The 26,968-nt window shown below is 33.6% G+C and overlaps 2 protein-coding genes across 3 annotated transcripts in view; both read left to right on the top strand.

Annotated features, from left to right (window-relative positions):
* LOC109588004 (fibrillin-2-like) overlaps nt 1–9,538 on the top strand; it is an 11,152-nt gene extending 1,614 nt beyond the window's left edge. Inside the window, 51 exon segments of the mRNA XM_020004206.1 lie at nt 1–112; nt 160–327; nt 382–552; nt 608–775; nt 820–990; nt 1,049–1,210; nt 1,258–1,422; nt 1,471–1,656; nt 1,704–1,880; nt 1,932–2,111; nt 2,157–2,318; nt 2,365–2,527; nt 2,585–2,745; nt 2,795–2,962; nt 3,009–3,176; nt 3,225–3,407; nt 3,462–3,629; nt 3,677–3,799; nt 3,848–3,970; nt 4,038–4,160; nt 4,203–4,325; nt 4,370–4,489; nt 4,538–4,660; nt 4,711–4,827; nt 4,873–4,995; nt 5,042–5,161; nt 5,214–5,333; nt 5,386–5,508; nt 5,563–5,685; nt 5,732–5,854; nt 5,900–6,142; nt 6,192–6,314; nt 6,361–6,483; nt 6,538–6,660; nt 6,717–6,839; nt 6,887–7,009; nt 7,053–7,172; nt 7,215–7,337; nt 7,377–7,499; nt 7,543–7,665; nt 7,719–7,838; nt 7,882–8,004; nt 8,051–8,173; nt 8,220–8,345; nt 8,392–8,514; nt 8,564–8,680; nt 8,724–8,843; nt 8,887–9,015; nt 9,070–9,092; nt 9,142–9,202; nt 9,251–9,538. The exon segment at nt 1–112 is cut by the window's left edge and continues 3 nt beyond it. Coding sequence (XP_019859765.1) covers nt 1–112; nt 160–327; nt 382–552; nt 608–775; nt 820–990; nt 1,049–1,210; nt 1,258–1,422; nt 1,471–1,656; nt 1,704–1,880; nt 1,932–2,111; nt 2,157–2,318; nt 2,365–2,527; nt 2,585–2,745; nt 2,795–2,962; nt 3,009–3,176; nt 3,225–3,407; nt 3,462–3,629; nt 3,677–3,799; nt 3,848–3,970; nt 4,038–4,160; nt 4,203–4,325; nt 4,370–4,489; nt 4,538–4,660; nt 4,711–4,827; nt 4,873–4,995; nt 5,042–5,161; nt 5,214–5,333; nt 5,386–5,508; nt 5,563–5,685; nt 5,732–5,854; nt 5,900–6,142; nt 6,192–6,314; nt 6,361–6,483; nt 6,538–6,660; nt 6,717–6,839; nt 6,887–7,009; nt 7,053–7,172; nt 7,215–7,337; nt 7,377–7,499; nt 7,543–7,665; nt 7,719–7,838; nt 7,882–8,004; nt 8,051–8,173; nt 8,220–8,345; nt 8,392–8,514; nt 8,564–8,680; nt 8,724–8,843; nt 8,887–9,015; nt 9,070–9,092; nt 9,142–9,202; nt 9,251–9,441 — 7,020 coding nt within the window. The 3' untranslated portion in view covers nt 9,442–9,538.
* Nucleotides 9,539–9,978: 440 nt separating this feature from the next.
* LOC109588259 (sacsin-like) lies at nt 9,979–26,465 on the top strand. 2 transcript variants are annotated; one of them, XM_020004442.1, is made up of 13 exons: nt 9,979–10,090; nt 10,144–10,425; nt 10,677–10,789; nt 10,892–11,180; nt 11,305–23,874; nt 24,385–24,444; nt 24,494–24,610; nt 24,715–25,341; nt 25,392–25,507; nt 25,558–25,707; nt 25,758–25,932; nt 25,991–26,047; nt 26,090–26,465. In XM_020004442.1, exons 1-13 carry the CDS (start codon nt 10,033–10,035, stop codon nt 26,413–26,415), a joined length of 14,940 nt encoding a protein of 4,979 aa, XP_019860001.1. In that variant the 5' UTR covers nt 9,979–10,032; the 3' UTR covers nt 26,416–26,465. The 2 variants fall into 2 exon arrangements, with proteins under 2 accessions (XP_019860001.1, XP_019859996.1); XM_020004437.1 differs by having other exon boundaries at nt 25,389–25,507.
* Nucleotides 26,466–26,968: the final 503 nt, after the last annotated feature.

The raw sequence follows: 26,968 nt of genomic DNA, 5'->3' as shown, positions 1-26,968 counted from the left end.
TACTGATCTTGGTTGTTCCATACTGATGACCTCATCACTCAGTGTTCTTTCTCTCACTTTACAAGAGCTTCAAGTTGTGATGGGAGAACTGTTGCTGCCATTAGATGTCATAGTATGAATGAGTTTAATAGTTTGTATTGTTTAATATTATACCAACAGATTGTACTGATGGGGAAATTAAGATCATTCCATACAGCTCTTATTACTCAAAACTGATTGGTAGATTAGAGGTGTGTGTTAACGGTGCATGGGGAGTAATATGTAGAGATTTCTTTGATAACAATGATGCTGCTGTTGCCTGTAAACAACTGGGATACACATCAACAGGTATTGCCTGGTCATTTTTGACATTATAGATAAGTGTTTGTCTCTCTATTGTAGGCTCATTAGCAATTAATGATAGATCTTATTATTCTGGAGCAATAGACATTAATATTATTGATTTGAACTGTACTGGTAGTGAAAATAACATTTGGAACTGTCCCAGCAATGCTTTATTAGGACAGCATACTTGCACATCAATCTACTATTTTGCTGGAGTTGCTTGTCACAGTAAGTCAAATAATTGTAGTAGTTACTATTTTCAAATTACTATTGTTCATAATAGTTGCATCATCAGTTAATTATGCTAACTGTACAACTGGTCAAGTTAGATTATCTGGTTCCATGGAAGGTCGTGTTGAACTGTGTCATGATAATGTGTGGTATGGTGTATGCGGAGATAGTTACTATTATATATCTCCAGTTGTCTGTGGAAACATTGGATATCAACAAGGTTTTATACTTATGTGCATTATATTGTTAAAGCCTTGTTCATAGAAAGTGGATATCGGAGCAACTTTCCAGAACTTCAAGATTTGCCATTGTATCCATATGAGTTTTATTGTAGTGGTACAGAAAGGTCATTGTTGGAATGTTCAAGATACACTAGTAGTTGCTATAGTTCAGCTAATTACTATTATGGTGATTATGCTGGTGTGACTTGTCAAGGTATGGCATGCAATTATATGATTATAATGCCATGTGATGAATATTAAATCCCGTATAGATGCCTGTCAAAATGGAACAGTGCGTCTTCAAGGCTCTGGTTATTCTACTATGGGTAGAGTGGAGATCTGTACCAATAATGAGTGGGGAACTATATGCAGAGACAGTTTTGATGATAATGATGCACGTGTTATATGCAGTCAATTGGGATATTCGCCCTATGGTAAAATATCGACATTATTACTGTTTATTTTAAAACTTTAATTGAAGGGGCTATTGTACTTCCTTCTTATTATTACTATGACTACAGAGTCACTCCTATTATCTCTGATCTTAACTGCACTGGTACTGAAGGAGCAATTTTGGACTGTCCTTACATTGAACAAGGTTCCTACTCCTGCAGTAGATACTATGATGCAGCAGTAATCTGTCAAAGTATGTAAATTACTTGTGCTACCATTAATCCATAATACTCTATTGAAGATAATGCTACTACTAGTGTCAGTTATAATTGTTCTGATGGTGATGTACGTTTGATTGGTGGTATCAATGATGCTGAAGGACGTGTTGAAATGTGTTACAATAACTTCTGGGGGCAAGTTTGTGATAGGTCATGGAGTACATCTGATGCTAATGTAGTGTGTAAACAACTTGGATACCAATCTACTGGTATTTTAAAGTATTACATTTTGTAGTATAATTTCTCATAATATTAGGTTCTACTGCATATTGGTCTAGCTATTTTGGAAATGGACCAGCTTCTCATATTATCTCAAATCTCTATTGTGGTGGATTTGAGTCGTCTCTGCTAAGTTGTAGCAGGAGTAGTAGTAGTTTCAATACAGCTGCTCAATATTGTGGTGATAGTAGTGTAGCTGGTGCTGTTTGTTTTGGTTAGAATTTTGACATTAACAATGATCTAAAATGAATTATTCTTTGAATAGGCACACTAGCAGAGAAATGTGAGAATGGTGCAGTGAGACTTGTTAATACTTATACTGATGCTACTAATGTTGGTAGAGTTGAATTGTGTATTGGGAATACATGGACTACACTATGTGATCAAAGCTGGGATCTCGAAGATGCACAAGTCGTCTGTAGACAATTGGGATTCTCTATATATGGTTCATTTTATTATTTTTAATTTTAAATAGTGAATTTATTTCCAGGTGCTTTACCTGAACATAACTGTTATACCGAAAGCCAGCTATCATTTGGAATTACTGACCTCAATTGTACTGGTGATGAAGATCACTTGCTTAATTGTTCACACAGTAATGCTGCATTACACAACTGTCAGTCTCATCATGATGCCAGTGTTGTATGTCAAAGTAGGTTATTATAACATCATCAATTATTGTTATATATTGTTTAAAGGAACTGCTTATCAAGCTAATTGCACTAATGGTCAAGTGAGACTGGTTGATGGTAGCACAGAAGATGATGGTAGAGTTGAAATATGTATCAATCAGGCTTGGGGAAGCATCTGTTCCTCTGGCTGGAGTATTCAAGATGCATTTGTAGCGTGCAAGCAATTAGGGTAAACTAATGATATAAAATGCATAATTATAATATTAACCCAATTTTATTTGTATAGATACATTGGAGGAGAAATAAAGTCTATCAGTTCAGGGGCTGGTCCTATTCTTATGTCGCATTTATACTGTAATGGAGATGAGGCATCACTACTTGATTGCAATCATCAATCTTGCTATGTATCAGCATGCAGTTCTCCAGATGCTGGAGTCACGTGTGAAAGTATATTTCATTACAACCTTATATTAAGTACATGTACATGTATATATAGGACCTTGTAACAATGGAAGCATCAGGATTGATATTTATTCAAGCTATAGTAACCCTATTGGGGCAGTAGAAGTATGCATGAACAATACCTGGAATACAATATGTAGCAATAATTGGACAAAAGCAGAAGCCAGTGTAGCCTGCTCTCAGTTAAGCTATTCACCTTATGGTTAGTTATATGAAAGTAATATAGTGTCAGTGATTGCTGCTTTAAGGTGCTTTTGCTAGTACCTATCAATACACTCAGAGCATTTGGCCACTCGGACTTTATAATTTATATTGCAATGGAAATGAAACTAGTATTTGGGATTGCTCATATTCTCTAACAAATACATTTGGATCTAGTTGTACTCAATCAAGACAAGCAACTCTCAAATGCCAATGTAAGATATAAATAAAAATTTCAGAAATAACTTTATGCCTATTCTTAGCCATAACAACTAAGTATGTGAACTGTACTGATGGTGATGTAAGACTAGTAGGAGGACAAACAAAGAATCAAGGAAGTGTGCAGATTTGTTACAACAATGCCTGGACATATTTGTGTAGTGGGTGGTATTGGGGTACTACTGAAGCTAATATACTTTGTAGGCAACTAGGATATAATTCTTATGGTAAAATTTATGATACAAAACTGTATAATAATAATGTACTATATATATGTATAGGGTCTGTGGCTTATAGATATAATCAGTTTAATGCTCCTGAGGATTTTTCATTTGTTTATGGATTTTTTGACTGTTCTGGCTCTGAAAAAAATCTCTTAAACTGTTACATGAGAACATCCTACTTGAGGTATTGCTACTCTTACTATATAGCTGGTGTTAGGTGTCGAGGTAAGAAAAATAAAATAAATAGTGTATAATGTTTATTGTGATTTTAGATATTGATGAATGTCAGCAAGGAATATCAGGATGTTCTCAAGTATGTACTAACACTATTGGCAGTTACAAGTGTAGTTGTAATTCTGGATATCAACTGAGTAATGACAGTCACACGTGTATAGGTCAGACATTTTTGCAAATATAAAACAGGTTGTAATTTACTGAATTAGATATTAATGAGTGCACTGAGGGATTAAGCAGTTGCAATCAAAATTGTTTCAACACTAATGGAAGCTATACTTGCAGTTGTACAGCTGGTTACACATTGAATAGTGATGGATACACTTGCACTGGTGAATTATTAAATAACAATAATATTTTTAAAAAATGATTCTCATTACATTTTGTATGCTTTGTTAGATTTTAATGAGTGTAGCATTGATAATGGTCAATGCAGCAGTATATGTTCTAATACTGTTGGTAGCTATATCTGTTCTTGTGATTCTGGTTACACTTTGGAAAATGATGGGCATAACTGTACTGGTAAGCTACTGCTGTTCTTCATTATTATACTTATGTATGAAGATATCAATGAGTGTCTCACTGATAATGGTGGCTGTAGTTATACCTGTACAAATACTCCAGGAAGCTACACATGTGATTGCAGCACTGGTTACAACTTTGATCCCATTGACTTGAATTGCACAGGTTAGTAGAGATTTATAATCAATAAAACTATTGATTCTTTGTAGATATTGATGAGTGCAGTACTGATAATGGTGGCTGTGAGCAACTGTGTACAAATACCATTGGGAGCTTTTACTGCACTTGTAATTCTGGTTTCCAGCTAACAAATGATGTCTTTTGTTCAGGTACAAGGAATATTGACTGAAATTAATTTCAGCCTTCCAATTTTATAGATATCAATGAGTGCTCACAAGGAATATCAGGATGTGGTCAGCAGTGTATTAATACTATTGGAAGCTATGAGTGTGATTGTACCACTGGATACTACTTGTCATCTAATAATCAGACATGTCTAGGTAGCATATGCACAATAAAAAGATTTAGTTGCTTTTCACATATTTTCTAGATATTGATGAGTGTTTAGGAGTTAATGGTTGCAATCAGATATGCATGAATACAGTTGGGAGCTATTACTGTGATTGTCAGTCTGGATATATCCTAAACAATAGTCTTACTTGCATTGGTATTGCATTAAAAATTATATCTTTGCATTGTTTTCTCTGTGAAGATATTAATGAGTGTAATAATTCCAGTGGAGGATGTGCACAAATTTGTCAAAATACAGTAGGATCTTATGATTGCTCATGCTGGGATGGATACAGTTTAAATGCTGATAAATATAATTGCTCAGGTTTACAGTTAATTCATATTTTGATCTTTACTTAGTACATTAATAGATATCAACGAGTGTAACTTAAATAATGGTGGTTGTGAACAAGTCTGTACAAATAGTGTTGGAAATTATTCTTGCTCATGCAATTCAGGCTATATGCTTTTGAATGGACAGTTCTGCTCAGGTATTTCTATTCATTTTATATTAAATCCTGGCATTGTGCTTGTTCTTCATAGATATTAATGAGTGCAGTGTTAATAATGGAGGATGTCAGCAGACGTGTCACAATACTGCTGGAAGTTATTACTGCCTTTGTGGTATTGGATTTACTTTGGATGCACAAAGCAATTGCACAGGTTATTATTATGCTACACATATACTTTTAACAGAGTCCTTTCTTAATTTTAGATATTAATGAATGCAATACTAACAATGGAGGGTGTGAGCAGCAGTGTATCAATACATTTGGTAGCTATTGTTGTGCATGTAATAACAGCTACATGCTCAATGCTGACAATCATATGTGTGACGGTATGCTAATAGTTTACCATGTATAGCTTTATCCATTCCTTACATTTAATGTAGACTTTAATGAGTGTGTCTATGGTACTCATGGTTGTAATCAGAACTGTACTAATACTAATGGATCTTATCTTTGTTACTGTATAAATGGTTATCATCTTATGGACAATAAAAAAACATGCATTGGTAATTAATATTATCAGAAAATAATTTTTATGTTAATTTTTAATAGATACAAATGAATGTCTTTTGAGTAATGGTGGTTGTTCTCAGTTGTGTACTAATACTATTGGTAGCTATCAGTGTAGCTGCAGGAATGGATATCAACTAAGCGATAATGAAATTGATTGTGATGGTTAGTTGTCCATCACTTTTGGAAGTATAGCACTTTCTATTTCAGATATTAATGAGTGTACTAATAGCACTCATCTATGTGAACACAACTGTTATAACACTAATGGTAGTTATGTCTGTGATTGTGAACCAGGCTACCAATTATCAAATGGACTAACATGTTCTGATATCAATGAATGTGACACTAGTAATGGAGGCTGTACTCAAGTGTGTGTTAATCAAGTTGGATCATATTATTGTCAGTGTAACAATGGATATACTCTTGATGATGATGCTCATGGGTGTTCAGGTAGATGTAATTTTAAATTAATTTTTCAGAAAAATATAATTATATTCAGATCACAATGATTGTTTGAACAATGTTGATATTTGTGAGCAAATCTGTCACAATTCTAACAGTTCTTACTCTTGCTCATGTTTATCAGGATACAGACTAGCTGATAATAATAAAACTTGTGATGGTAGGTATTCATGTTACTGTTGTATTTGTGATGCGTTCATTATTAGATATAAATGAGTGTTTTGAAGGACTGTCAAGTTGTAATCAGTTGTGTATTAATACTATTGGAAGTTATGATTGTGATTGTTATTCTGGTTTTAATTTTAAAAGTGACAACAGAACATGTCTAGGTATTTATGAAATATCGTCATACATGTACATGTAGGTTTGTATCTATTTGGTAGATATCAATGAGTGTACTGATGATAATGGAGGTTGTTCTGATTTATGTACTAACACAATTGGTAGTTATTATTGTTCTTGTGATTCTGGATACTTACTGAACACTGATAGGCATAACTGCACTGGTATTTTTAGCTAATCTACTATTAGAATTTTTGTAACTTTATTTTCATTATTATAGACATCAACGAGTGTTTATTATCTAATAAAGTTTGCATGCATTCTTGTATTAATACACCTGGCAGCTATTATTGTACTTGTGAATCTGGTTATATTTTAAGTAATGATAGAAACATTTGTCAAGGTAATATAGTTGTACATTGTATTACAGTTGTTGATCTTTTATTGAAGATGTTAATGAGTGTGCAGTTAATAATGGAGACTGTGAACAGCTGTGTAATAATAGTATTGGAAGTTACTGGTGCTCTTGTCTTACTGGATACACGTTAGATGCAAACAATATGAATTGCTCAGGTACACAAATTATAATAATAAATTTTTAATTTCTGATGAGCAGATATTAATGAGTGTGATAGTGAAAATGGAGGTTGTGAACAGATTTGTACTAACATTGAATCATCTTTTCAGTGTTCATGCAATGAAGGGTTCAGACTACATAACAATTACTTTTGTGCCGGTATATTTACTTATTGTGTGAAATTATAGCATCAATTGTTAGATATTGATGAATGTACTGAGAGTATCTCTAACTGCAGTCATATTTGTATTAACTTGTTTGGTCGGTATAGTTGTCAATGTCAATTAGGATATGAGCTAGATAATGATGGACACTCATGCAATGGTTAGTATTATGAAGTTCAATTTTTTGACTTACCAACAGATATTAATGAGTGTGACAATTTTAACGGAGATTGTGATCAGATTTGTACCAATTTTGCTGGTTCATATATTTGTTCATGCCAAGAAGGATATGTTCTTAACATTGATCATCAAAATTGTACAGGTATGCTTGATGAATTAAAATAATGGGGCATCACTTTTAACAGATGTCAATGAATGCCTCATTAATAATGGAGGTTGTTATCACAGTTGTATCAATACTATTGGGAGCTTTTCATGTATGTGTAATGAAGGGTTTATGTCCACTGATAATGGAAAATATTGTACTGGTAAGTGAATGTATGAAAGAATTATCTAGCTTATGCTGTGTAACTTTATTTAGATATTGATGAGTGTCTTACTGATAATGGTGGTTGTGAACATTCCTGTGTTAATTCTATTGGAAGTCACAACTGTTCTTGTTCATCAGGATTTAAACTTGAAAGAAGTGTCTTCTGTTCTGGTATTTGTAATACTAATATTTTTAAGTATTTTGTTTATGATAGATATAAATGAGTGTTCACTGGGTATATCTGGGTGTGCTCATGGTTGTAGAAATGATGTTGGAAAGTATCACTGTATATGTCAAACTGGATATGAGCTTGCTGATGATAATCACACTTGTATTGGTCAGTTTATGATTACTGTAATATTACAATAATGCTATATACATAGATATCAATGAGTGCGATCAAAATAATGGGAACTGTAATCAGATTTGTGTCAATGAAGTTGGATCATATCATTGTGAATGCAAGCCTGGTTTTATACAGCATCATACTGGCTTTAGTTGTCATGGTAATAGTTGTATCAATTTTGTGTCTTTTATTTACTGTCTAAAAAGATATTGATGAATGTGCAACCAATACTGATGGATGTACTCACAGTTGTTATAATTTAAAGGGATCATTCTATTGTGGCTGTAACTTTGGATATGCACTCAATTCAACAGATAACAAGACTTGTTATGGTAAGGAAATTAAATGCTGTATATAAAAATGGAAGAAATTGCATAGATATCAATGAGTGTGAATCTAATAATGGAGGTTGTGATCACATTTGTACTAATGTTGAAAGCAGTTATACCTGTTCCTGTAATTCTGGTTATCAACTAGAGAGTGATGAACACAATTGTACAGGTATTGCTGATACTTAGCATCAATATAATTATCTGATATAACTTTAAAGATATTAATGAATGTTCTGTGAGTAATGGAGGATGTAATCAGGCATGTATTAACACACAAGGAAGTTATCAGTGTCAGTGTTTAACTGGCTTTATTATACTTGCTAATCTTTGCCAAGGTGCATAATTTACATTGCAATTTATCTATCAACGATATTGTAGATATTGATGAATGTAATATAAAAAATGGTGGTTGTGAGCATTCATGCACAAACACGTACGGAAGCTACTTTTGTACTTGCAATACTGGTTTTATTTTGACAAGTGGAGCATTTTGTTCAGGTAGCTATAGTAATATATACTTATAGTGTTTCAGTTTTTTTAGACATTGATGAGTGTTCTACAGCCAGTAATAACTGCAGTTATAAATGTGTCAATGATGTTGGTTCATTTCATTGTGAATGTTTACCAGGCCAAGTGTTGTCTTCAGATAGAGCTAGTTGTAGAAGCAGAAGTAAGTTTTTGATATTCTAATTAAGATAACATAACTATACAATGTACTTTTTAGGCAATGCGACAGTAACATCTAATGTAAGTGTACATAATAATAATGTGTGCCATAAATGTTTGCATTATGTAGGCTCAGCACTCTGAAAACTCTGCACAATACTTTGGACCACCACTTGCCATCACAATTTCAAGTATTACATGTTGGTAATATTATGTTTTTGATGCCTTCTATTTTATAGTTATTGTTATACTCGTCATTGTCATTATAGCTGGAATAGTTGTCTTTAAAAAGAAAGTAAAAGGAAAATTTGATGGTAGTCTCCACATGGATAGCTTATCTGCTGAAAATCCAGCCTATTCAGAGTCAAGCGTGATGAATGAAAGCTCTATTTATGTTATTGAGGGTAGCAGTGAGACTGATACTAATTAAGTATTTTTGATATAAACAATTATATGTTTTCAGACTAGTTAGATTTATATAGATCTAGTTTACATGGCAGTTAAGTCTTGTGTATTGTCATATATCTTTTTTTGATAATAATTTGATTTATCTCAGTCAAAGTTTGTGGGTATGTAGCTGTCAACTTATCCTGCAAATAGCATGTATTGTCAGTACCGGTATATGATTTCTTCAAGAGAAAGTTTGCTGACTAGATCTACACAGCAAAGAGTTTTTGATTGAATCATGAATGGTATCAGTCATGATTCGGCCGGCCTAGGCTAATGCATCAGATTTTTGGCAGGTAACATGGCAATGAGCCTAGAGGCTAGCTTAATATATTAGCCTTAATACAATCATGCCTGGAATTTGTACTGGTTTAGCTAGAGTAACAGTCATAACGATTGATTTTAGGCTGATTGCTTCAAGTTTATAATAATCTAGACTCTACATCGGTGTACATCAATTAGATCATAGATAGAGATCTAATTAGTTGGAAAACCACGCCTATACCGTGGCATGATGACATGATCGAGCTAGACTGATTGCTACTTGCTAGCTGTCTGAGCCTAGAGGCTAGAGATGACTTCAGAGCGAGCTTCAGAGCTAAGTATGGAGCTTCCCTTGCATGGCCTCCTTGGTACTGATACCCTTTGATTTTACTAAAGCATTCTACCTTTTATTAATTTTTAGACATTGAAGACTTGGATTATGTTTTGGGGCTTTTGAAGCAATGTCCCTTTTCCTTTGGCAACTGGAAAGGGTTTGGATCAGCTTTAGGACTAGACGAAGTGACATTGACTGACATTCAGTCCAGGAATAATTCAAGTGATTGTAATATGAAAGAATGTTTGTCAAAATGGCTTAAGAAAGCAGACTATGTTAAGCATAAGGGAGTACCTACTCTAGGAAGACTTTCAGATGCTTTAGAAGAGATCGATGAGAATTCAGCTGCTGATTATATCAGAAGAAATGGTATAATATTAATTAATTTTAAAAATTAGTAATGAATGGGTCATAAGAGTGGAGTAACCACATGAATTTATTGTAGTGTTTGTCAAGACAAAATAAACCAGAATTTACTTACATGTATATCTTGCTTTGCAATAAAATGCTGTGTCTAATAAATGAAACACTTCAGGCATGATGTACTATTCTACATTAGTACCCTATAGTGTGTATCTACTTGAATTCCCTTAGCTAAATTTGAGATCTTATAATTTTAGGGAGTTCATATGTTGATGATTTGCTTGGTGAAAGTTTTGGTCAGAAAAGACCTCCATTGTACGAGATGATTAGGAATATTCTTCGAGAATACCCAAGTGGACAAATATTCAAAGTGTGTTTGCTATCTTAAAAATGATGTTATTCTATTATACAGTATTATTTTTGTGCCTATAATAATACATGTAATTTAGATGATTATGATTTTATTCTTCAGGAAATCATTCAAAATGCTGATGATGCTAGAGCCACGGAAGTCAAATTCTATTTGGATTGTCGTGTCCTACAGACCCTCCCGCCTTCACTTATATCATCTGCTAGTGATGCTAAGCACCAGCTTCTGTTAAAGGAGTTTAAAGGACCTGCTCTCCTTTCATATAACAATGCTCCTTTCAGAGAAGAAGACTGGAAAAGCATACAGAGTCTTCAGCAGAGTGGAAAGGCCAAGAATCCACACAAAGTTGGAAAGTTTGGAATTGGATTTAATTCTGTGTATCATATTACAGGTGAGAGAAAGAGTGTGTGTGGTGTTATTTTAGTGATGAGTTTATGATATTCATGATTTAACTGGTAATTGAATTCATTTGTTAAGTGTTAACTCCATGATTATGTGTTTCTTGTTTCTGATAGACTTACCAGTTATCCTCAGTCAAAATTATTGTGGATTCCTAGAGCCACAGGAAAGGGTATGGAAAGGAGAATCAGGTAAAGGCTTCTTCCTAAAAAGTTTAAAAAATAATTGTCAAGAAGCACTGGAACCTTTTGATGGCATTTGTGGATTTTCAAAGCATAATCCAAGCTATCAGGATAAGACCTTGTTCAGGTTTCCATTGCGTAACAAAGAATCTAATCTTTCCAGTGATGTGTACACCATTGATAAGCTTCACAGCCTGCTTCACACATTACAGGAAGAAGCCCAGTATTTATTAGTTTTCCTAAGATCAGTTTGTTCAATTGAAATATGTAAAATCACAGAGAGCAATGATACAGTATCATTGTTTAAAGTCAGTGTGAGTCAAAAAGATTTTCAGTCACGATTATCTCAACAGCGAAAATTATTGAGTGATGTTGAATCAACATTTATTGGTGATTCGAAATATTGCATACGTGACATTATTATTGATGCATCATGTTTTAATGTTGAGAAAGTTGATGCTAGCGTTGTGAGCAATTACAATTGGCTGGTTGTTGATCAAATTGGTAGTGATGATAATGATGTAATGCAATTAGCAGAGAAGCAGCATATCCTTCCATGGGTTGGTGCAGCTATCAATTTAGAGGATCCTATTAGAAATGGTCGTATTTTTTGTATTTTGCCTTTGCCTGTGGAAAATCAGGCTCCATTTCATGTTCATGTTAATGGAACTTTTGCTATTAGCAGTAACCGTCGCTCTCTGAAATGGGAAGCACAAGAAAGAAAAGGAGATGAAGAGGGAACATGGAACAAGTTATTAGTGGAGAAATGTCTTCCTTCATGTTACTTTAGGTTGGTTTCTGAGCTGATGGAGTTGCTGGTTGATCCGAGCACAGTATACAGTTGTTGGCCTGACATCGAAAGAGTAAATGGTACCCCATGGTCTGGCATATTGGATCCATTTTACCAGTTACTAGTAAGCAATAGTAAGGCTGTGAATACTTTTGGAGGGAGATGGATTAGTGTTAGACATGCAGTTCTAATAATTGATAAAGTACCTGCATCAGTCAAATATGCTATGATTAAATGCAATGCTAACTTAGTTGAAATCAATGATAGTAATTATGAAGCATTAAAGCAGTATGGCAGTCTCAAGACATTGCAGCCATCTGTAGTTAGGTCATACTTAAAGAGTAATATACATTCGTACTGCAATGCGCCAAGAAATGAAAAATTTGAAATTTTAAAGTATATTTTGCAAGATAATGCATTTCATGATATAATTGGTCTTCAGTTGCTGCCATTAGCTGATAATTCTTTTCAGGTGTTTCAAAACAAATCGCGTTATGTTGATGATATTTTTGTCAGCAGTTCATCATGTCCTAGCAGTCTTTTGCCTGGTTTAGAGAGCCAATTAGTGAGTGTGTACAATGAAGACAGTACATTACATTCACTACTTTGTTCAGTTGTAAAAAGCGGTTGCACACAGCTTGTATTGTTAGATACTGAACAAGTTGCTGATTTGCTATCAAAATGCAACACAAGCCATTGGTCACATGATCAAATGTCAAAATTTTGGCAATGGCTTAACAGTGAGCAATTGACACATTTTCAATCAAAACCTATAGTACCAGTTAAGTGTCATACTGGTGGCCCTAGTGTCACTGCACTTGCTAAACAAAATGGAGTTGTATATATATCTCAATATACTGATGTACCACTGGCACTTTTATCAGGCTTAGAAAAATGTGGCATCAGATTTGCTCATGCACATGAATTTTCGCACTTAAAACACAAACAACTCTCTCAGTATTTGTATCAGTTTGAGAATGATCAAGTACTTGATGCCATTCAGTTATCAAATTTTGATTGTGTCAGCCTTTCTAGCTCTGAAGCTGTAGCTCTGCAGCAGTTTTTGTCAAGCTTTGAACTTAATGACAATAGAGTAGCTACACTTTGTAAGATCCCACTTTTCAAAGCACTTCAGCATAATGAATCCTCTCGAGTTTCCATTAATGCTATTAGGACTTCATATTGCGATAATAAAGCTATAGCAATGAGTGGTACTTACAGTTTTAGAACAGATTTACTTACAAGAATACCACTAATCATTGATGTGACTGAAAATGTCTTGAGTCTTATACAACATTTGACTGCTCATATTTATCTCATACAAGAAATTGAGTACCTCCAGAAGATAGCATTTCAACAAATTTGCAACAGGCAGTTTGACAACAGCAGTATAGTTCCTTTTATGATAAGTGTTCTTGACAATTTCTATACTCCTCAGTATAGACAAGCAGCTAAACAACTTACCTCTGCCATGAGTAGCTTACCTTTTGTTCCAATCTTAAACTCACCAGCACTTGAAACTCCTCAAGATCTATTTGATCCAGAAATTGAAATTTTACGTCAACTTTACAATGGTGAGAGAAAGTTTCCTGCTTCAAGTTTTCACTGTTATCTTCCAATTCTGAGACAGTGTGGTTTGAAGTCATCTGTCAATGCTGATGAAATTTTCGAAATTGTATCATCTCTTCGATCAAGAGCATCTAATAATTCAACTAGCTGCAATGTTGGTGAAATCAAGTACTTAAGAATTGTCTCTGTACTGAAATACTTATTTGATAATCCTCATCTTTTCTACACAATTGTAAAATATCATAATAATTTGCTTAATGTTTTGCATGATGAAACTAGCCAATATTGCTGGCTACCAGTAGCTAGTAATCCTCCAAGCAATTATCCTTCAAATCTAATGTGGAAGGGATCTCAACATAGCACAAGCTTAGTCTCAAATGATTTTAATCCTTTAGTGGTTCAAACACAAGAGCTTGCTTCTTCAGATCTACCACTTATAGCTGGCTCACAAGCTCTATTTGTTGAAAATGTTCCCTGTCAACTTGCACAAGGTCTTGGTAGTCAACCCAGCGATCTGGTATCTGCTGTCATAGCTCACTTTCATGAAATAATTTCACTCGAAAATGAAATACCAACAGATATGTTACATTTGATTGCATTTCAAACGTATTCGTACTTATTGCAAAACATAAGTTATTGTGATTCACAAATGTTTTCGGGGAAATGGATATGGTCAGAAGCACTCTCAGCATTTATTGCCTCAACCCAAGTGGCTGTATCAGCAAATCCATCATTTAGGTCAAATCTTGCTCCATTCATATTTGTGCTACCTGCAAGCTTGCAAAAGTTTTCTGAACTTTTCATTCAATGTGGTGTTCCAGTTAGCATTACATCAAAACAGATTGTATCAGTTCTTCATTCAGTAAGGGACCAGGCATGTGGAAAACTCAGTGCTGATGATGCCTGGTTAATAGTCAAATCTATATTAGATTGGATAGTTGAAGACTCCAATAGAATGAGTGTAGGTGATATTCTAGTGCCAGTAGATAGTGACTCGAACTATCCTCAGCTTTTACCTATAAATGAAGTAGTTTATACTGATAATGAGATTTTTTGCGATATTGCTAATGATTCAGATCAAGATTATAGTTTAATACATTGTAAGATATCTCATTTGTCTTCTAAGTTAGGACTAACTCCACTTAGTGATCATCTTGGTATTACTGAGGATGTCTTTGATGATACTGGTCAACATGAATCGTTAACAACACGACTCAGAAATATATTAAAAGATTATAAAGATGGTCTCACAATTATAAAAGAGATGATTCAAAATGCTGATGATGCTGGAGCAACTGAACTCAATATATTATATGACAAGCGCACACACTCAAAAGAAAAATTAATCATTAAAGGAATGGCAGACAGTCATGGTCCAGCTCTGATAGTACATAACAACCGTGCTTTTAGTAAAGATGACTTTGTGAACATCACTAAATTGGCTGGTGCTACAAAAGCTGATAAACCACTCAAAATTGGTAAATTTGGCATTGGATTTTGTTCAGTGTATCACATCACTGATGTACCTTCCTTTGTTAGTGGTGAGTGGTTGTATATATTTGATCCAACACTAAAATATCTTAAAGGTGCAGTATGTAATGATAGTAGCCCAGGTAAAAAAATGGAGTATCGTTCAAAATTTTTAGCCCGTTCTGACCAATTAGCTCCTTATCATGGTTTATTTGGGTTTGATTCGTCATTGAAGTACAATGGTACAATTTTTAGGTTGCCCTTTAGAACAAATCCTAGTCAAATAAGCTCAACACTTTATAGTGATGAGCTTGTACAGCAAATTAAGGATGATTTACAAGATAATGCATCTAAATTATTACTTTTTCTTCAAAATGTTAAGTCTATTACATTTAGTACAGTACAAGAAAATGGTGAATCTTTATGTGAAATATCTATTAAGTGTAATGCAATTGAGAGTTATGGGATTGAAAAAAGAGTCATTACTGTAACTTCCCTCAAATGTAAGGAAAAAATAGAACACTGGCTAATGTCTTCTGTAAAAGAAAATTTGGAAGGTGAATTGGCCGTGGCCTCAGTAGCATGTGAACTCCTTAACACTGATAATGTTTATCAGTGCCAGAGCATTAAAGGCAATGTCTTCTGTTTTCTTCCACTTGCTGTCTCTAGTACTGGTCTACCAGTGCATGTTAGTGCTAACTTTGCTGTTATGAGCAATAGGAGTGGTATATTGACTTTTGAGTCAGTTAAAGAGTCTTCATATTCAAAAAAACATTGGAACAAACAATTGATGACTACTGTTATACCTAAGACATACGTCCTTCTTTTGAAGAAATTATTTGAAATGCATGATTTAAATGAGTTAGCATCATATGACTTTTTTGCTTTGTGGCCACTAGCTACGTGCCTAAAAGCAAAAAATCCATGGGAGAGTTTATTACCAGACCTGTTTTATTTAATATCTCAAGAAAAACTCTTCTATTCTTCTTGTACTGGAGAATGGTTAACACTTTCTCAATCTCAATTTTTTCCTTTGTCATTGTTTCAAGTATCTAGGGAAAATGATCCGTATCTTTTTGATGAAGTTGCTTTTATGCTAAAGCTGCCTGTTGTAGCTCTACCTAAGCTTCATTTAGAACAACTACAAAATATAATAAAAATCAATACAATAATCACTGAAGAAAGTTTTCTGCAATTGTTTTTAAATAATATTGAGTTGTTTAACAAAGAAAATTTTAGTATTCGTAATAATATTCTTTTTATTATGCTATCTGCCTTCGGCACTGGAAAGTATGAATGGCTAAAACCTTTACTTGAGAACATTCAATGCATCCCTGTTTCCCCTGATGGGTTGCAACTCAAACAAGCTCGTCAGCTTGTTGATCCTTTGTCATTTTGCAGCATGTTTGATCCTGAAAATGGAATGTTCCCGCTGAATAGTTTTTACAAAAATCATTTGGTACATATAGCAATAGTAACGCTTGGCTTAATGGAAAGAGATATCTCTTGGGATGCTATTATTTGCAGTGCACAGACCATCAAAGATCTTTATAGTAGGGAAAAAAGCAAAGCACTTCTCAGAGTTAAGGACATAATTAAGTATTTTAAAACAACTAGGTGTCCTGTAGAGCTCAGAGAAATTCCTTTTTTACCAGTTTTAGAAAAGCCAGAGACATATATACTGCCATGGAAAGGAGACAGTTGTACAGTTTTGCCCCCATCAGCAGTTATAGCAACGACTGGTGAGGATAATATGTGGAAGATTAGTTTTATTGTTGGTTCTCAGAAACCTATTGTTAATATTCAATCCATAAATAAAAATGGATGTGATCTGATACCTTTTCATAGCTTAGAGTTATTGAAAATTTCTACTTTGCCTTCACTTAATGATGTACTAAGCCATTTTCAATCATTAATTGACTTGATGTCTGAAAAAAATTCTCAAGAATTCCTTAAAATGAAAAATGTTTTTTCTCATATCGAAACAATTTGTCGATCAGTATATGAATTCCTTGAAATTGAGTTAACAAACACATCACACATTATTGCAGGGGATATTGACATGCCACCAACAGCAACTGAAGAAATATTACATTCCTATCAAGATAAACCATTTGTATGGACAGGTAGTGAGTTTGTTGCACCTAGTAATGTTGCACAAAATTGGAAGACAAATGGCCCTTACCTTTACAGGCTCCCATCCATGATATCAGAAAGAAAAAGATTACAAAAAGCACTTGCTATTTATAGTGATTTTGATATCAATAAACTCCTAAATACATTAGGTCAAATGTATACTCAATTTAAGCAAGAACCATTACCATCAAACTATCATGAATTTATAAATACTCTAATTTTAGAATTGAATGAAGCAAAAGGAAAATTTGATGATAGGATTGACATAGTTCTTGTTGATCACAATTATATCTTACGTCCAAGTAATGATCTCTATTATAATGATGTATCTTGGATATCAGCAGTAGATGATCACCTTTACCTAATGCACAAAAACTTAACAACCTCTAAAGCAGAATCTTTTGGTATAAAACCTGTGCGTAGCAATTACTTGGATCAGTTTGATAATACTTTAGCTTTTGCTGGGCAAGAGTTTGGTCAAAAAGAAGTACTAACTGACAGACTTAAAAACATTCTTCGAGACTATCCCTTTGGTATCACTTTTTTAAAAGAACTACTACAAAATGCTGATGATGCAAAGGCTAGTCAAATGAGAGTAATTCTAGACAAAAGACAACATGGAAAGGAAAGAGTACTTTCGGAAAAATGGGGAAAAGAACTACAAGGACCTGCTCTTCTGGTATGGAATGATAAAGATTTTAGTGATAAAGATTTAGAAGGTATTCAGAAATTAGGTCTTGGTTCTAAACAAGATGATGATGAATCAATTGGTCAGTTTGGTATTGGTTTTAATGTAGTATATCATGTGACTGATTGCCCTACTTTCATAACAAGAGGAGACACACTTTGTGTATTTGATCCTCTTTGCAAATATGTATCTGGAGCTAAGGCAACTAGACCTGGTAGACAGTACAGTACTAATGATAAATTTTGGAATGATATGTCTGATTTACACTCATGCTTTCTACAAGATGACATTCTAAATGAGCTACATGGTCTAGACAAAGGTGTACTATTTAGATTACCACTTCGTACAAAAAAGCAAATAATGGAATCAGATTTAATTGATGATAAAGTAAAAACTAAACAACTGACTGCTGATACAATGGAGTCATATTTAAATGAATGGGTTGCTAAAATTAAGCATTCTCTTCTTTTTCTAAATAATGTGGTTAGTTTTGAATATTTTATCATTGATGATTCTAACTCAGTCAGCTGTAAGCAAAGCTTTGCTATTCATTTGTCTGAAGACAGTAACCACAAGCGAGTCAGTTTCAAAAATAATTTGTCTAATTTCAGAGACTCTAAGAAACCAGATCTTGTCATGTATTCATTGATACTGGAATCATTCCATCATGAAGCTTCAACAGAAGAAGAGTGGTTAATACAGCAAGGAGTTGGAGACATGAAAGATTCTTCTAGACACTGGAACTATTTAAAAAAAATTATACCAAGACATGGCATTGCTGCTACATTAGAAAGACATAATGATTTTAAGGGACAGGTGTTCTGTTTCCTTCCCCTTCCAGGGTACACAAACCTTCCTGTGCATATAAATGGCCAGTTTATTCTAAGCAGCGATAGACATTCTCTTTGGGTAAGTGAATCTGAAGAACCAGATGATAAAACAAAATGGAATAGCAGTCTTTTGCAATCTATATTTTCGTCATATGCTCAATTTTTGGAACAAGTAAAGCCATATTTTACTGCAAGTCAAGGTTATGAAAATATTGCAAGTTTTTATGATGCTGTAAATTCATATTACAGCTTGTTTCCTTTTTGGGATCCACCATTTTATTTTGACAAGAAATTAGAAGTTTCAGTTATTCAACCTCCTAAAAAATCAGTAAATGACTGGAAACAAATTGGGCACAATGTTTTAAAATTACTTTGGTTTCAAAATCCTAAAATACTGACATCACTAAGAAAAGAGACTCGTATGTGCTATGTTGATTGGCATGTCCTGCATAATGACAAAGAGCCATTTAAACAAGCGTACTTTATAACATATAGATCTAGCATAATTCGGGAAATATTATTGAAACTTGGAATGTTTTTGACATGTGCACCACATGTACTTTTTAAGCACTTACAAGCAATTTTATTGGAGGAAGATGATAGTGAAAATGAAAATCCAGCTATTGTTACTAATGAATCAGTTTTTCGGTTTTATAGAAATTTTCACTCCCAAATAATCTCAAAATGCCCTTGTTCAATTCAAGACACTCCATTTGAGTCAGTCAAAAATTTTATTAAGTTTTTTAATTATATGCTGCAAAAGTATGACAAGGGTGATGAAATTGAATACAAGTTTCCTGACTCTCCAGTCAATATTCCACTTCTTTTAACTGCTGATGATCAATTACGAGTATTTAGTGATTCACCAAGGACATTAGTTAGCAAATTCACTCGACTTTTTCCAAATAGCCAGTCTCAATTTTTACATGAATCTCTAATCAGTTTATGTCCAAAAATTAGTCCTTCTTATTTTTTAGCTCCCAAAAAAGTTACTTTCACCTTTGTTGATGATTTACTGAAGGAAAACGTTTCTTTAGAGCTTTCAAGTTTTGAAGTTGATAATTCAAATTCATGTGTTATTGGCCTTGCTACATTATGGTTAGATGAAATAATACTCACACAAGAGGAACTTATAAGTTTGTGGCAATGTCTTAGCACTGATGATACTTTTAAACTCCATCAAGCTGATGTTGTCAGCAAATGGGCTTTAATACCTTCAATATCAGGCATATATTTCAATGCATCATCACCAATACGTCCAATTATAAAACCACTTGCTAAAGACATATCATCATGTGATGTAGAGTTTTGTGACATGCTGTGCTCATTTGATGTTCCATTTTTTGATACAGAAATAGCATTACCTTCAGATGTTGAAAAATACTGCTTTCAACTAACAGATGCTGACAAAGTTCTCTGTATGTTGTATCATATTCATGAACAGAAAAATATTTTTAACCTTCTTAAGAGCTCATTTCCTAAATTTCAGCTCTTGTTAAAATATCTGGGACAAATAAATTTTAGAAATAATTCAGAAAGTTTAAATTACATGAAGTCCTTGCCAGTATTTGAGTCGATACAAGGTGATCTTATTTGTATTTCTGGTAAAGATGTGTATACTGTATCTGTATCACATGATTATGAGGTATGTCAGGCTGGTTATAGTAAATGGGCTACAGATGCAAATATTATATTTCTTAACCCATCAGGATTATGGAGTAGTTTTTGTGACATGAAAGTATTTGGAATTGAAAGTGTTGATAAAGAGAGTGTTTTTATTCGCTTTATTTTTCCTAAATTTAGTAGGTTAAATTATCAAGAAAGGTTTGAGCAGTTGAGTCACATAAAAGACAATAATTTTATTAGTGAAAGGGACAGTATTATACATGTACCTTCCAAGTTTTACTCTGAGTTATGTAAATTACCATGCATTGAGGGAAAAGATGGGAAACTTCAACCAGTCTCTTACTTTAAGGACCACACTATTCCTCTTTTTAATGCATTTGAGGATCATTTTACATTTGTTCCCTCAGACTATCAAAAAGAAACATGGTTATGGTTTCTTCACACACTAGGCTTACAAGATACACTAGATAAAGAGAGTTTTAAAAATTGCTGTAAATCACTTTCTATCAAAAATGCTTCAGAATGGCTAATGGCCTCTAATATGTTAGCTTCTTATTTGTTCTCTAAGTCAGCAATAGAATGGCATGAAGACTCAAGTTTCTTGGCAGAGATTAGTAGCATTAGTTTCATAATAGTTGAACCTCTTGACAATTTTGAATGGATTAAGATGCCACACAAATCTACAGGATTAACGTCTCTAAATGAAGTAGTGTTGCATAATTATGCTGAATTAGTATGGACAGTAAAGCCAGTTTTCAAGTTACCTACAGAATACATGGAATCACAGGAATATAAACAGCATTTTATGGAGGCATCAATATTTCCTGCAGAGAATGAATCATATTGTGATATGACACTAAAAAAACTTGGTGTTACTATTAAACCTCAAGTAGAGGATGTTTTTAGAAACTTGGCATATGTTTCAGAAACATATTTATCTGACCCCAGTCTTTTTAGCAAATATGATATTATTATTACATGTGATCAATGCTGTTTATTGCAGTCTGTGATTGTGAAGAGTTTTCGGTACCTTATTGAAAACAGTGCAAATCAATTTTTAGAACAACTTGTCACTTTACCTTGCATTCCAGTGTCAGCTAATAATTCAAGGAACGATACTGTATCTCGGCCAGTTCTTGTAAAGCCAATACAAGTAGTAAGACATATATCAAGCGATCATGACGCTAGGAATTTTTTCCCTTATATTATTTCATTACCTTCTTTTATGGAAGAATTTGGTAACAACCTGTTTCTTATTGGTATATCTGAGAGCATCTCACTTAAAGCACTACAACAATTTTTGGAGCAGTTAAAGGACAGAAAACTGAACACAAATGAATCCATAAAAGTCAGAGAGGCATTAGTAAAACTTTATAAACTGTGTAAGGACGATTCTAGAGATGAAGATATTATTACCAAAGAGCTTTCACCTTTATATTTGCCTAATGATGAAGGCTACATGAAACTATCAACAGAGCTGTTATTTATAGATTTAAAACGTTATTTTGATAGCCATTTAAATTTTGCAGGATCTTCTTACTCTTTGTTTCAGTTGCCTGCAGTGCCTCAAAGCTCTCAAAGTAAAAGCATATCTGAAAGAAAAATATGCCTTGCATTACCAGAAGAAGTTAGACCACAGGGTTTATCCCTTGTATGTCAGGAAGAGTTACTCCTTAAATCAGATCAAACTAGTAAATTTCCAGATCTTATGGATCATTTTCAAAATTTGAAATCTCTTGTTCCATCCTTGCAATTAGTACTTCCAAAGGCAATATTAGCTCATTTAAAAATTATTGATAGCCCTACAGTAGATGATACCGAAATTGATACAGAAATTGATAAATTTATTTTGACACTTGCCAATAAATTTTTTTCTGATGTAAAAGTAGTTGTCATAGAAGACCTTGGTTGTTACATAAAGTTATTGGCTGATGAAATGCTAATTGGTACCATTAATGTACCATTCTTATTTCAAGACTCTACTCTCTATGTGGACAGTAATGCTAAACCTGGCAGTAAGCCTTTTTGTAAAGATATGGCTTCTATTATGTGTGTAGAAATAGCTCGAATGCATCAAGTGAAATTGACAAAATATTTAACATTCTTACGCCCGATTACTGATTGCCTAACAGCACAAACCAATGATGACTTAAATGATATTTTAGAGGAATATGATGATGATGCAGACATAAATTTGATCTCTGTGAAAAAATTGGATAGCATTGTTCGTGGTAAAGAAATATCAAAAGAAATTGTTCGAGATTTAGAAATGGATATTAATCATTTATTTCACCCTGAAGAGTGGGTGGGGTTTGAAATTAGTGAAGGGAATTTTGTGTATGCTACTATATTGTATCTAATCATGCAAAACGAAGGCAATGAAGATATTATTTTTCAGAGATACAAAATTTGTGTCAGTGATTTAAGTGATGAAAAAATTAGAGATGTCTCTATTGTAGACTTGTACAAATTACCATCTTTTAACAAAAAAACATTAAAATTAAAATGCAAGGAGCTCATACTATCCAACGTAGAAAGTAAAGCAGCTGAAATTAGTGGACACATGAAATTAGAAAAGCTAAAAAAATTAATAAGTAATGAGCTTGAGAGGATTTGGATGATCACAGATCAGGATGATAAAAGAAAAGCAACAAAACGTATGTATCTAAAGTATCATCCTGACAGAGTTCTTGCTAGTGAAGCTGATTTATACGAAAAAGCCTTCCAATTTTTAAAAGAGCAAATAGAAGTTAAAGAGTCAGTATCAATTGAAATTGAAGAAGAACAACCATTGCATTCCCGTATGGCCAAAAGTTGCTTCAGTCAATGGGATAAATTTGCACAAGAAACATTTGGAAGCTCCGATCACCATAACCTGAAAACATCTGATTCACATTCTAGTCAAAACTTTGAGTCATCCACAAGACCTTTTATTTTGCCACGCACTAATTCTTCAGAAGCACATAGGTGGTTAAAACAAGCAGAAACTGATCTATTAGCAATGAGTATTTTACGCCGGTACTTACCAGACAAATTTTTGTGCTGTCAAGTTTTATTTCTAGCTCATGAAGCATGTGAAAAAACATTAAAGGCAGGAATGTATAAACTATTTGGTTTGAATCCTGACAGCCTTACAAATCACTACCTTTACTCCCATGCTAATGCTATAGCATCATCAAAGAAATTTGCTGAACTGAGAGAGCTACCCCAGCTAGTACTTTCAATGGAGAAATATTATCTTGATTCAAGATATCCTAACCGTCACTCTCTTCCCCTTGCACCTGTTGATGTATATTCTTCCACTGATGCTATTCGTATGGCTGAAAATGCTGAAAGAGTGTATGATCTAGTGGTGATGCTCTTTGAACCAAAACAACGACTAAATGAATCAATGAGTAAGTGATTACCTATACTTTTATATCATAATGCATACCAAATTGTGTTATTGAGTTAGGGGTTTTATTATAGCATCATACTCTAGGTTGGTTTAATTATGCTGTCTGTATCCATGCTTTTTCAACAGTTTTGTTTAGAAAAATGCTCATTTGAACTCAGAATGAGTTCAAACTTTCTGTATAGCATTTAAAGTATCAGAAAATTTGATAAAAAATTTCATAAAAAATTTGGAGGCATTTCAAGCTATAAAAATAGTCCATGCGTTCTTGAAATTTTGAAAAATACCCATAACTCCAGAATATTTGCTGCAGTCAACTGATGTTCATCAAAGTGGTTGTAATAAATGGGTTACAAGGAATTGTAGCCATTTAGAATAATACTATGATTGTTAACTACTATGTAATACCTTTTAATGGAAAGTGTTTATGCATTTATGCCCTCCACTCTTATGTTGCTGTAGATTTTATGATGACATTGCAATAAAATTATAATAACATTATTTTATTCAGTATCAGAACAAAAAAGAAAAACAGATGTAGCTATTCAGTGTGATCTCATATCTCAACCAGGTATATCTTTATGTAAAGTAAAATAAAATTATATACGTATTTGTACTAGATGAAGAGAAGCTGAGAAAAGAGTTACAAGAAAAAATAGAGTTGCTTGAACAGCAGTTAAAAGTCAAGGAATGTAAAGACAAAGCAGTTCAGGTTGATTACCATATCCCTCTGACAGGTACACATATGTTAAATGATGTGCCCATGATAAATACTAAATTTTGAAAGTAGAGCATGTAACTGCTAAAACTACAGCATTACTGTATATGTATTTATTGCTAGAGTGGCACCACAAGAGGAAGAAGCTTGAAAATACTTGTATTGCTGGAGAAAAAGAATTTTTGCTCAATAGTGATAACTCTTCATTTCTAAAATGGGAAGAGTATGGGTTAAGCCTCTTCATACCTAAGGAAGCTGTACCTTCGAGTACTGTCAAATTAACTGTCACAGCTATTGTTGGAGGAAATTTTGTTTTACCAGAAAATACAGAGTTTGTTAGTGCTGTATATGCTATTTCAGCTTCTCAGCCTCTTTCTGAACCAGTAATGCTAAAAATACAGCACTGTGTTTCTATAGAAACAAGTGATCATATTAATTCCCTTAGCTTTGCTACTGCTTCTGATAATCAACCATCACCTTACCAGTTTCAACAAATCGAAGGAGGAAATTTTTCTATTGGTGAAAGGTATGGTTGTATTTCTGTCACAGAATTTTCTCTGTGGTCAATTATCATGAAACATTTGAAGAGACTTGGTCGTACAAGCCATAATAGAGGACCTACACATTCAGAAGATCCACCAATTTCTGCAAGTGCTAGGGAAGAGCCAGTTTTACCATCTCATTCGAAAAGTACTACAGAATTTTCTTTGTCTATGGAAAATGATGGATCAACTGCACAATTTGCAGCAGGTATGTCATCATAACTACATATAGCTACTATTATCAGATATATTTAGTAGAAAATAATTTGCCTGAAAAACTTTATTTTGGTCAAGTAATGTATGAGACTCAAAAAGCAGGAAGAGAATGGTTAATGAGATTTTTATTATGTAAAGATCTTAATGCACTTATACAGGTAAATTATTATACATTGTACAATTTTCTTTAATGTTACATTATGTACAGTATATTCATGATACTTTAAAGAACATCCGGCTTAATAGCCAAATATCATTTACTTTTGATGAACCAAGCAATGGATTTATTGAATTGTCCTTTGATGCTTGTGTGGACTTTCCAGGATGGTCAGTCAGAGAGCATCAAAGTCCTACAAAAGTAAAATTATTATTACCATTTAAATTAGTATATTCTTGCTTTACATGTAGGTCAGTCAAAAAATTATTGATCAATATGGCAGCTTATGCCCTCCTCGTTTTCCTGAATGTTTAATTACAATTACACTTACGCCTGGTTCTGATACATTATCAGAGTTAAATTATCCAGTTGAGTTGAAAGGAATAAAATCTGATTTTCAAAAAATTAATATTATACTAACCAAGGGTAAGTTCATGAAATAATGATGGTAAATCTAACATTAATTTTTCTTAATTCATTATAGCTGATCAGTTTTCTGAAACACATTCCCCTAAATTTTCAGTATCATCAGATTCTCAAAGTATAACAATATTATATAGTTCATTATGATCTTCTCTGATAGGCCAGTATTTCAAAGATGTACCAGGGGTATTTAGAAAATATTTTGCTGAACTATCTGAAGCTTTGGTACTGCCAAGCAATTTGTCAGCTGTTGCAATGCACTTGTACAGTGAAAAGCTCATTTCCTTTGAAACTCTTACTGAATGTTTATACAGCAGTAAGACAAATCATGAGAAAAGTGCTTCTGTAATGTTTGCAATTAAAGCTACTATTGACACGAAACCACAGTCATTAAAAACTTTAACTGGCATATTGAAAAAATGTGAACTTACTACTTTAGCAACTAAAATAGATTTTGATTGTTCTCAGTGTGTTGATATGCAATAGTGATTGCTGTTTTTACTTTTGCAGTAGACTCTTATATATTTTTTAATAATAATTATTAATTTTGTTTGAATTTTTGACTTTTTGAGTATCTTAGATCTAAGTTTTTAGTCTCTCACTCATAAAATCGAAAATTAGAATGCCATTTTCCCACCTTTCTCTTTCCAATAGGTCTGATAGGGGGACCTAGGGTTAAGTTATTTAAACATTTTCCTCAATGCCAATTTTTGTCCTAGGACCAGTTACAAAATGTTTAAACACAGATGCTGTTTATTTGAACAATGCTATGCACTTGTTGCCAACTTTCTCTGATACAGCATTGAATGAATTGATTACAGTCAATGCCCCAAACTGGGAAGCAGCCTAATCTCACGTAGCCATGCAGACTCGATCCCTATGCCAGCCATCACTGGAATGCGTGATTGGGATTATTCTGGCCTTATAAACTGCATTTTTGTATTAATACGCCTTACTGTACTTGTGGATCTGCATAGTTATACTTTAAATATTCATGAGAACATTTGCCAAGGTAATAATTGTACAATGTACTACAGCT

Source organism: Amphimedon queenslandica, unplaced genomic scaffold, assembly GCF_000090795.2.
Source record: "Amphimedon queenslandica unplaced genomic scaffold, v1.1 AMPQUscaffold_13512, whole genome shotgun sequence".
NCBI classification, from domain to species: domain Eukaryota; kingdom Metazoa; phylum Porifera; class Demospongiae; order Haplosclerida; family Niphatidae; genus Amphimedon; species Amphimedon queenslandica.
This window is presented reverse-complemented; position numbering and strand designations above follow the sequence as displayed.

Bases quoted from the DNA above. Each gene is read 5' to 3' on its own strand.
- LOC109588259 (XM_020004437.1), top strand. From the start codon at position 10,033: ATGACTTCAGAGCGAGCTTCAGAGCTAAGTATGGAGCTTCCCTTGCAT. The intron at 10,091-10,143 runs GTACTGATACCC...ATTAATTTTTAG, and splicing joins TCCCTTGCATGGCCTCCTTG to ACATTGAAGACTTGGATTAT. The intron at 25,342-25,388 runs GTATGTCATCAT...AGATATATTTAG, and splicing joins AACTGCACAATTTGCAGCAG to TAGAAAATAATTTGCCTGAA.